This window comes from Octodon degus, unplaced genomic scaffold (genome assembly GCF_000260255.1).
Source record: "Octodon degus isolate 3935 unplaced genomic scaffold, OctDeg1.0 scaffold00100, whole genome shotgun sequence".
Classification (NCBI taxonomy): domain Eukaryota; kingdom Metazoa; phylum Chordata; class Mammalia; order Rodentia; family Octodontidae; genus Octodon; species Octodon degus.
In genome coordinates, this window is record NW_004524676.1 from 3,484,911 (window position 1) to 3,496,311 (window position 11,401).

The 11,401-nt window shown below is 41.9% G+C and overlaps 1 protein-coding gene across 2 annotated transcripts in view; it reads right to left on the reverse strand.

Moving 5' to 3' along the window:
• Positions 1–843: 843 nt before the first annotated feature.
• The window catches only part of Pus7l (pseudouridylate synthase 7 like), a 17,456-nt gene continuing 6,898 nt past the window's right edge, over positions 844–11,401 (reverse strand). For both annotated transcript variants that reach the window (XM_004638582.2, XM_023723523.1), the window contains exons 4-9: positions 10,491–10,683; positions 8,260–8,358; positions 6,460–6,541; positions 3,798–4,075; positions 2,342–2,395; positions 844–1,671 (exon numbers count right to left, since the gene is read on the reverse strand). In XM_004638582.2, the coding sequence (XP_004638639.1) occupies positions 1,345–1,671; positions 2,342–2,395; positions 3,798–4,075; positions 6,460–6,541; positions 8,260–8,358; positions 10,491–10,683 (1,033 nt within the window). In that variant the 3' untranslated portion in view covers positions 844–1,344. The remainder of the gene's footprint in view (positions 1,672–2,341; positions 2,396–3,797; positions 4,076–6,459; positions 6,542–8,259; positions 8,359–10,490; positions 10,684–11,401) is intronic.

Consider the following 11,401-nt stretch of genomic DNA (forward strand, 5'->3'; position numbering starts at 1 on the left):
GCTCTAGTTGCCTCTGGTGTCCTCTGCACCCTGGACTGCTGCCCCTGTGCCACACCACCCTCCATGCAGGCGGCTGAATTACAAACTGAAACCTCCACAAACTATGCTAAACCTTTCCTCCCTTCATGTTGGGTGTTGGGTGTTGGGTATTTTGCTCAGCAAGAGAAAAGTAACCAAGACAAACTACATCCTTACTATTAATTCAGTATATATCTCTTTACTTACATTAGGTATTTAATGCTTGACTTTCAGATAAGTTCTAATTTCTTTCATTACATATAAAATAAATAAGCAAATTTTGCAGTGCACACAACCTTTTTCCTTCTCTTGAATTAATTCTCTTGTGCTAATACTCTCTAGGGTGTTAGACTGCTGTAGATACACTGAAGTGCCTGGTTACTCATATGTAAGGTTCCACACTGCTCCTTAAATTTCATCACTGTACCAGCACTCAGAGGACGCACAGATATCCCCCCCCACAAGGCGTCCTCCCCCTACAAAGTCAACAGAAAACACTGTTAAGGATACCTTAGGAGAGTCAAGTGTGGTGGTGCACACCTGTAATCCCAGTGCTCAAGAGGCTGAGGCAGGAGGCCAGCCTGGACTACATAGTGAAACCCTGTCTTTAAAAAAAAGCCAATTTAGGAATGTGGGACAGCTAAACTAACATTAAAATTTTCACATGGACAAAATATTTTCTTTGCACAGCAATACAAAATGTGCAGGTATTTTTGTTATTTGCCATTTATGAAGTTGATACTGCCTGATTTTGAGACGGGATCCTGCTCAGACTGGCCTTGAACTCTTGACCTCACTGTGTAAGCCAGGATTGGCCTTGGCGTCTCATCCTTCATCAAAGATTCTTTACCTCATAAAGCAGTAGAACTGCAGGCCAAAGCCCACTTTCGCACCATGAAGTGCCACCACTGCAGTCAATCCTGAAGGCCCAGGGCTTGGCTGCAGGGTGACGCGGGGTGCTCCACTCGCACGCTGATGCGGACTCTGTGCACCACACGTGCCACAGGTTTACCACCCATGAGCTAGAGTATTTGAACATTACAGTATTTCTTAAGTGTTATCGCACAGTATACGTCTTGGCTTTAAGAGACTCCATCTTATACCACTGAACCAAGGTCACCAATGCACGGTGAACAGAGGTTTCGGACTCCCACAGACCTTAAACTGACACTTGTCACAGAGCTTCAAAGCATCAGCTTCCAACTTCTTAGGACGCTGTGAAAATTAAGAGACAACGAGGAAGCAGTTCTACCACATGGAAGATGCTCCGAAAAGTCTGCCCGCTTTCCTTCAGAGTGACATGCACAAGTACGCCGAGGCACCGCGCTACACGTCGTGCTTCAGGATTTCCCTCAGACAGACGGTGGCATAACATGAAGCATCAAGATCGAAAGAGAGCAGAAGAGACGCGGGCGGCCCATCGGCGTGCAAGCCGTGCATTTGCGCACGAGCATCAAGACCTCCCGTGAGCTGGTACGAGAGATTACGCGGATGTTTCAGTATCTGCCGGTAGCACCCCGGCACATTCAGCTTCAGAGCAGGCACTTTAAATCGACAGGTCTGCAGCCCATCTCTGCCGAGTGTTTCCCTGTACCACTGCCCTACTTGGTTCTTTGGGTACTGAATATTGTGTCCGAGCACTGGAAGAACCACCTGTGAATCAGAAGGAGAAAACACGTGAAACAGCCTTCACAGAGAGCTCCGACCGCATTTCACTTTCATGACTATGACCAGCACAAACTTCGTCTCAGGACATACATGTTTCAGTCAGCCTAGAACATGCCACGGAAGCAGCCAAGTCAGAGCTAACAGCACCTTGTTCTCCTGGCCGCACGGGAGTAGACACCGCACTTTGTGGGGACTTTCCCTTGCTGATGACTTCTGGACAGTTGCGTGAATAGTACCAAAAGGTAGTCAAAAAAAGGACCCAGAGGAAACCCCTCAAATATACACAACATGAATGAATCTCAAAGTCATTACACAAGTGAAAGAAGCCGCTCGCACAGGTTCTGCCGGGCAGCGCCCTTAGATGCCATCCATCTAAAGGCAAAACCACAGCAACAGGAAACAAACCAGGGTTTCCAGGGCGCGGGGCAGCAGGAGGGGCTAACGAGGAAACCCGACGGAGAGATGAAATTATTCATACTGATTTTTGAGGTGGTCATGACTATGTTTATGAAAATTTGTAGTGCTGTACACTAAGTGAATTTGCAATAAATAACAATTTAAGCTACTAAAAAGGAGGATCTTGTCAACATTGTGTTTTCTGGGGACAATGCTAGTACCACAGTGTAAAGTGATAGTAAGTTTGCAGCAAGCTCACCTGGTGCACTGCGTATGTGCTGGCTGCTTCCTCTTCCTCAGTTACCACATGGACCTGTTTTTTTAAAAAAACATGATGAAAATGAGAGGCTCCCACTTGTTTAAGTTGCATCAATTTTCCCAACTGTATTTTGTATCATTTGGTTCCTGGGACGAACATAAATGTCCCCAAACAGGACCTTTCCGTAGCAACGTGCTTCTGGCAAAGTAGATTACGTGAAAATTCGAATTACTCTTCCTGCTTCAAACACTGAGAACTAAAGCCAGAAGACAAGCAGCAAGGCGGCTGCTCCGCGCAAATACTTTAACTTTGGTCACCTTCTTTTCCTGAACTAGAAAACCTTTTTTTTTTTACCAGGCTGAATCCGAGCTCTGCTTCTGCACAACCAGCTCCCCAGCCTGACCCCGCTCCTGCCCCGGCCAACACCGCACCGCAGTGGTCTCACACCACACGGCGCCTGCCGTCTTTGTTTCACAGAATAGCAGTAGGCGTCACAGAAAGGAGAAAAAACAAGAAGTGGAGAAATGTTATACAGGAGATCACAGAGCAACGCTGGGCATAGTGGCACACGCCTGTGACCCCAGCACTTAGGAGGCTGAGGCAGGACAATCACCATGAGTTTGAGGCCTGCCTAAGCTACAACAGAGACTTCAAAGCCAAGCAGCTTGGATGCAGTGAAACTCAGAAAAACCAGCCAAAAAAAAAGAGAGAGAGAGAGAGAAAGGACTCTGATCTCTCTTGCACCGTCTCTTCCACTGTTTTGTTTTTCACAGATTCATGGGCATCCCTACCATACTGGGATTTAAATAATTTATGAACAAATTAATTCCCAAATAAATACTGAACACATACAGTCAAGTAGAGCGCACCAGGCTTGGCTTTTTAGAGCCTCCTTCTGGGTTGGCACCTAACAACTAACTAACAAGCACACTGCTGCTGTATGACTGTTCCCCAGCTGGGAATTCATCTATGTCTTAAATTGCGTAACCTACAGTTTTCCACTTCCCCCTTAAGATACCACATAAGAGTATTAAAGGCCAGATTGGAAAGGGATCTAATACACTGAAAAGCAGCGATGGAACACGGAAAAAAAGAAGATAATTTTGGCTTTAAGCCTAAAGACATAACTATGCCTGAACCAATCAAAGGTCTTCAGTTTTAAGGACTGATAATTTTTGTTGGTTATTCCTTAAGTTTTGAGTTATATTTGTCTTATTTGAATCCCAAAAGATTCTCTTAACTTTTAAAAATTTTTCCATTTACTGACACCCTACATTAACAGCAGAGCAGCATTAGGGGATTACAGAGCAAAATACATACACATGTGTGTGTGCCTGCACGTGGTCATGCACACGTGGAATGCACGTTAAGTTTTAGGTTGTTCCCAGAATCAGGGCTTCCGAAAATTAAAGACCCTCGTGAGTTAGCTACATCTCTCTGATGAAGTACTACTTACTTTACTGCTTGGGGAATGCTCATCGAGGGCTTCCTCCAGACAGACCAGATCGCCTCCCACCACTCTTGCTCCGTAGGTTGCCAGTCTGTAGGACACTGCCTCATTCCAAACCTTGCTACTGTACGCATGAACGTAGAATATGCGCATGGAGTGGGGGAAAGAGAGCCAGGCCTGGACGCAGCCCTGCTCAGTCATGCCGAAGCGATGCAAGGCCTCCAGCAACGCTCTCTCTCGACCTCTGAACTCGGGCATCAGTGAAAGTGTGCCTTTAGGGTCCTCTGCAGTGAACAGCAAGGCAGACAGTCAGCCGCTTTTGCTTAGAGCTGCTTGTGGAGACCTTCCTCATGCCGCCTACTGCCTGCAACTACGAAGGCGATACTTGGCACGACCAGTTAAACTGTGTTATGCTTAAAGAGCTATTTTTTGAAATGAAGTCATTCATTGTTTAACCCTCCTTTTACCTTCCTAGGTAGAAAAAAGAAAAAAGTCCAAAATTAAGAATAGTTTATAAGATCTCTTTCTTAGAAACGGAGCTAATTTGCAGTTGTTTGGAAGACTAAACAACAGAAAATCCCACAAAGTGAACAAATCACCAAGTTAGGAGGGACTCTGTGTGTGCACGTATGCGTGTGTACGGATGGATGGAATACTCAATACTTGAAACTGAACCCACGGCCTCCAACATGGTAGACAAGCACTGTACCACTGAGCTACTCCCTCTGGACTAGATTTTTTGAAGTTTTATACATGTATACATAGAATTTTAACAGTAAGAAAAAAAATTGAGATCCAGATCCTCCAAGTATACTGGACCTTTCCAACAGAATGCTTTTTAAAATGCAGATTCTTGGGCTACACTGCAAAGATGCTTATTCACATAGCTCCTTACACCAGTTATTTCACTGAGTTTATTAAAGTTCCATATGCACACTAGTTTAAGAATCACTGACAAGAAGAAATTACGTCCTCAGACTCCAAAACAGATACAAGCAAGTCACTGAATTCCTTTTAGTACTAATTAAGATTTCACCTAACAGTTACAGATGAACGCACTGTTCACAAATCACAATGTGGAACAAATATGGTACCACCTCGTGAATGAGGATCGCTATATGACATGGATACAATTTAAAATAATACATAGAAATACTTGAAAACTGCTGTTCCTCATTTCAGTGACATTCAGTATATCCATGAAAGCAGATCACACGTCTGAACAAACCTAAAGCAGTAGGGTTGCTGCTGTCCTTATTTAATACAAGGAATACAAGGAACATTATTATCTAGCATATCACACATGCCAGGCAGTTTTTTTTTTTTTAAATAGTTTTATTGAGAAGCAAACAGCAATGAGACAGTTTCAAAACCGATGAGTAGGACAGTTTCAATAATTAATGCATTGCATGTTGTTGTCTTCTTAATGGCTATTCATAGTACAAGATGCTGACATGATATCCTGTCCAAACACTATTAGTACAAATCTTTCTTCTCACTGAATTAAGAAAAAGTAGCTGCATATCTAACCTAACTATTTTGAATATACAGATACAAAATGGTCCCCCCTTTGTATCCCCTTTTTTTGTTTAGTTTTGTCAGAGAAGGGTATTCCGTTGTCATTTAAATATTGTAGGTATTTGAATTCAGCAAAATATTCCAGTATAGTCCAGTAGTCCATAATAGTAGTGGGTCATTCATAGGACTAGTAATGTCAAAAGTTGTTAACCTGAGCCCTTTACAGCCCAGCATACCAACATGGCTTCACCTCTTATACCTCGTTTTTTTTTAACCTTTCTGCTGGATGGTTAGACCAAGAAAAAGCAAGACCTACATAACAAGAAATGTAACTTTTGTATCTGACAAGGTCAGTCAAATCCCCTCAGGATTTACCCTGAAACCCTGTACCAGTTTGTAGATCCTTTGTCAGCGTCAGCCATGAGGATGAGTCATGGCCATTGCTTGACCAATTTGCTCTCTGTGAAAGCCCGAGAGAATGTTTTCTCTCCATCTGACTCTCCTGAGTGCCAAGTACAGTTTTAAGAGTGTTATTTAAATCTGTTAGCAGTCTTTTAAGTACTGCACTTTGCTTCAGTTCAGCGTTATGGCAAGTAAAACAAGGGGTTAAGTCATCTGCCGAGCAGCACTCACTGGGAAAGCCCTCAGGCAGGCAGAGAAACCCAGGTGGTCCAACTGGGGCCGCTCTTCTTTACTGCATCCCATTAAGCTCTCTGCACAGCAACCATCCCACTGATTGGAAGTTTTCAAAATCAAAGTCTGGGCTAAATGTCAACCTGATCCAAAACAATGCATAAAGCAGAGAACTCTCGCCTAGTTTACATTTGGTTCTGGTTCTAACGAGTTATACTGTCATCAGTACCAACTGAGACTTGGGAATTCCTCCCCACAGAAAACCTTGGCCAAGGAAAAGTAAGAAACTATTTCTCTTCTCTCTCCTACTTGCAGGGAATATTTATAATAGAAAAAAAAAAAGTTCCAGAGATATGATAAAAATGAAGTGCTTAGGCCATGCAATAAAATTATTCAAAATGCAACATATTTCAATCTATTTCTCATCACACATAGATTGCAAATAAAGCCCTCCTGCTGACATAGCATTTGTATTACATATCTGTGCGGCCACAACGGGATAAAGCCACTTACGTACCAGTTTCAAGAAAAAATTTCTTGGCTCTGTTTACAGGGTCTTCCAAGTCCTCTGGTGTAAGAAATAATTTTACGGCCTTCACCTTGAAAAAGCAAGCAAGAAAACACAGGCTGAATAAAAATGTCAAAATGTTTTTAACAGATACAAACTCTTGGCTATCCTAAAAGAAAAGGCATTTGATAAATGATATTTGATGCTATCAAATTCTCTTTAGACTTTTCAAGATTAAGTAGTCAATATTACAAAAGAAATACAATCTATTGTTTGATCCTTGGTACCGCAAAAAAAAAAAAAAAAAAAGAAAGAAAGAAAAAGGAACACAACCCTTCTGTACACCCCAACTGTCTATGCCGATTTAAAATATAAGAGGAAAAAGTGCCATCTCCCCACTCGTTTGAGTACTTGCGCTTCTAGCATTCTTCAGTTGAGTGTGAACACAAGTGTAAAGCAGTGACCTAAATCCTCAAACTTGATCAACACAGGGGAATGGTGAGCCATTAATTTCATTTCTATCCTCAAGTCCCTGATTTCTTTGGAAAATGGTATCTGTATCCTACTACTGTCTCCAGCACAGGAATTTATGACTCTGTACTCCATGGGTCTTAGAGTATGAAAGAATCTTAAAATACGTCATTCAGAGCTGGGTATGGTGGTACATGCATGTATACCCAGCACTCAGGAGGCCGAGCTAGGTTGCCATGAGTTCGAGGCCAGCCTGGGCTATACAGTGAGTTCAAGGCCTGCCTAAACTACATAGCCACACCTTGCCTTAAAAAGAAAAAAAAAATCTAGGCATGGTGGCACATCCCGGTAATCCCAGCATTCAGGAGGCTGAGGCACAAGGACTGTGAGTTCGAGGCCAGTCTCAACTACATATTGAATTCAAGGCTCATCTCAAATACAGTGACACCCTATCTCAAAACGAAAGTCATTCAGCTCAATCTTCTTATACAGTATTCAAGCATTCTAACAAATATTCCATCAAAATTAATACATTCAAACAAGTATAAAGCACCCGCTATTTGGCAGGTACAGTGTAGGGCCTGGATACAGTGTTGAGTGAAAGGGGCATAGTCATGTCCTAATAAAGCTTACTACCTACTAGAAAATATGAAATAAGCAGCCAAAGTAAAATATAATAAAGCTTAGGATGGGAAGTCAAGGATGTTGTGAAACAGTAAGACATGTGAGTTCACTTTTTCTAGGAGGAAGAAAAATACTTAAATTGTGACATATCATCCTACAAATGAAAATGGGTATAAGACTACGATCTGAATATCTTGCACTGGTTAAACATGACTTTTACAGTTTTGTAACTGTCCTCCATTATGTGCACTCCATGCAAATGTAAAAATACATGCCTAGGTGACTCTACATAAACACATACTGAAAGTCCGCACGTACAAACCTTCTCATTGGACAAGGGAGCTTATCTGTGATATGTACTTTTTCATCTGAGACTTGTCAGATTTTTTCAAGTTTGTTGTTCTTCTTTCAGTCTCTGGCTTCCACATGATGACACCTAAGTTATGGAGCTGGAGGGTGCTTCTTTAATTCCTCTACTCAGTACGCTGTCTGTCCAGTCTCCCATAAGACACATTACACAAACTTGGCTTTTTATAATATCATATCAGCAGTTACTTTATATTCAATGATGAAATACAGGTCACATATGTATATATGTGTATATACACAAGTTATATCTAAAACAGCAACATGGTAGCTTAGGTAAAACTTAGTAAATCATAATGAGTAATAAGTAAAAACGAATAAATAGATAATAATTTTTAAAATCCATACCACTTCACTCTTCAACAGTGCCAAGCCAATTTGGTCTGTGTGAACTTTCCTTCCCTTCCCGAATCTCTGTGGTCCATAGTAATTCACAAAACCTTTAGTCTGTGAATAAAAAATATCCCATGTATCAAGTACATAAGCTTATTGTATCAAAAATTTATTAAATAGTCCTCTCCAGATCTTAAACAAAAAAAACCATAATTGGTATAGGCATACAAGAAGCAATGGTGAAAATAATATTTAAAGACTAGAAAGGAGAAACAAGCAGAAAGGCAAGAGAGCATAAAAGAACTAAGACGGGTTTTTTTCAGACATAGGGAAACAAAGAGTGGGTTAATCATCTAATACATAGGTGAAAATGAGAGAGAGAGAGAGAGAGAGAGAGAGAGAGAGAGAGAAAGAAAAGAAGGTAAAGTGGAAGCAAAGCTCTGTAACTAAGGGGTTGAAAGGGAGGAAGGGAACAGGAAACAGGAAGAACCAAGATAGACGCTGCACAGGTACAAATTCCCTGTGATGAATGCAATCATTATGCACATCTAAACTGCACCGGTAAACTTAATAATTAAAATTTTAAAAAAGCAAAAAACACCTGTAAGAAATAAAAGATCTTTAGCTAGAAAGTATTTCCTGCCTTAAGGCAGCCAGGCTTTGTTTGCTTGTCTATACGGCTGGAATCAAATCCTGCATAAAAGCCCTGCGGTGAGGACCGGAATCAGTGCCAACACCGGCAGCAGGCAGGACCACGTAGGACCTTATTTTAAAATCCCAGTGTCAGGGCCTGCGAGGCAGCTCAGTGGGCTAAGGGCCTGCTAGGCAAGCACGGGGACCGGGTTTGCTCCCGGGCACCACACGCTGAGCCAGCGCCACCGCGGAAGCCGAGGCTGCGACCCCACCGCCCCCCTCGCACGCCTGCGATCGCAGAGGCGGGAGGCTGAAGGAGGAAGATCACTGCGAGTCCGAGCTGTGAGACCCAAATCCACACATACATATAAAAGTAAAGTAAATATTAGTGTCAACCCTCACACCCAAATGGTCTTATCTAACTGGTCTGAAAGTCGAACTTGACCGCTGGTGTTTTTCTTAAAAGCTCCTCAGGGCGGGAATTACCGGGTTAGATCAGGGATGGCGAACTACTAGAGCCCAGAGGTCAGACGCGGCTCCCCACAGCACTCATCTTTGCGACTTCCCTCTCGGGAAGCACAGCCGCTCGCCCATTTACCTGCTGTGTGGGGCTTCCACACAACGCAGCTGATGGATCACAGTAGGCATCAGGGGAAAAAAAAAACAACAAAGGAGCTAGATGCCTGCAAAGCAAAAAAATCAGTCTTCTACAGAAAATTTGCTACCTCTAATCTAGATGATCGGACTAAAAACTATGTTTGCACATGCGTATTTACAAACCTAGCATATGTCACTTAGAAACCCAGGTAATGTGTTACTATATATAACTTACATATGTATATATAGAAGAAAATTCAAAATTAGCTTAAAAAGAAAAAAGATTATACACAATCTTAAAAGCAATATATTTACCAAAAATTTCTGAAAAGAATTACTGAATAAAATTTCCAGAAAGTAAATTTCTCTAAAATACTGCTCTACAAGGAAGGCATTTTTAAAAAACCTCTTACGCACTGACCCTCCTCCTCTACTGTGAAACTTCACACATGGTACTGTATTTGTAAATCTGTACTTATGTTGGGTTTTAACATAAAGACATACAAAGAAGAAAGCAGAAAGTAAGGCAGCTGACTCTAATTATCATTTAAAAAATTTTTAAATATAAACAAGAAAAATCAAGTGTCCACCCCTCTTCACTATAAAGAGAGGAACTTTGAGGATTTTCTTGTAACACTGTATTTTTTGTGTGTACAGTACCTGGGGTCAAACCTGGGATTTTGCGCTTGCCAGGCGGGCATTTAGGACACTGAGCTACCTCCCTGGCCCATAGCACTGTATTTTAAAATTGAGTTTTCTTAGGGCTGTCCAAATAAATCAGCGGATTAAAGCGCCTGCTTAAGCAGATGCAGGGGCCAGGGGTTCGATCTCTGGGCCTGCTGTGCTGCTGCCCCATCCCCCTCAAGCTGAGACGGTGACTGAGACCGGGTGTGGTGGCGTAGGCCTGTAATCCCAGCTCTTGGGAGGATGAAAACAGGAGGATCACCACATAGTGAGACCCTGTAGACCCTACACTAAATACATGAAAATAAAAAAATAAAATTGAATTTTCTTACCTTAACATTTTGTATTGCTTCCCAGATTCTTTCTCTCAGGTTTGCAGAATCATTTACTTTATTTTTTAAATTTCTAATGACAACATCAAAGTGATTTCCTTTGAGCTGACCAAGTCTAAGAGAATCACTTACAGATCGAATGTTAAACACATTCATTCTTTTCTTTTCAATTTCTTTTTCAGTATTTTTCAACCTGTAAGTAAAAAATCATAGACTCAGTGAAATCTCACATTAAAATAAACACTTCAATATAAGATTTCAAATGATCACTGCTGAGTAATTCCTCACATCAAACACAAGTACTAATACAATATTAACTTTGGAATACTCTAAGGCTAACGCTATTTCAACAAATACACACTAAATCATTGCTACTAAAGGAGCACTCTGGCAATCCCTTTAGGAATCGGAGCGCATGGCATAACTGCTACCACTTAGCTGTGTAGGCTCCTGACTTGGCTCGAGAGACAGAACCTCCGACAGTCTCCTGACCTTCCCAGGTGAACCCCAAAGTCGGGCTGCGCCATACCCCAGTGCTGGGCCATCCTGTCCCCAGACTTGGCACTTTCCCTTCTCAGCCTCTCTTTTACCAATACTACCAAGAAAAATTACCAGCACCAGATAGTTTTCTATAATTCTGTTTTACCTCCTCACTCAAACCTTCAGTTCTTGCCCAACATCTAGACAACAGATTGCAAAGTTCTTGGCGTAAATTTCAAGGTCCTGTAGCAACCACTACAAATTTTCCTTCACATCCCTATGTTCTGTGCTCCTCACAAAAGATACCTGTTTTCAAAGTTGAGTGCTCAGTGTATTGTCTGACTGCTCAAATATTTGCCTTAAAGACCTAATCCAGGGCTGGTGAGATGGCTCAGTGGTCTAAAGCACCTACTTAGAACAAGCTAAGTGAA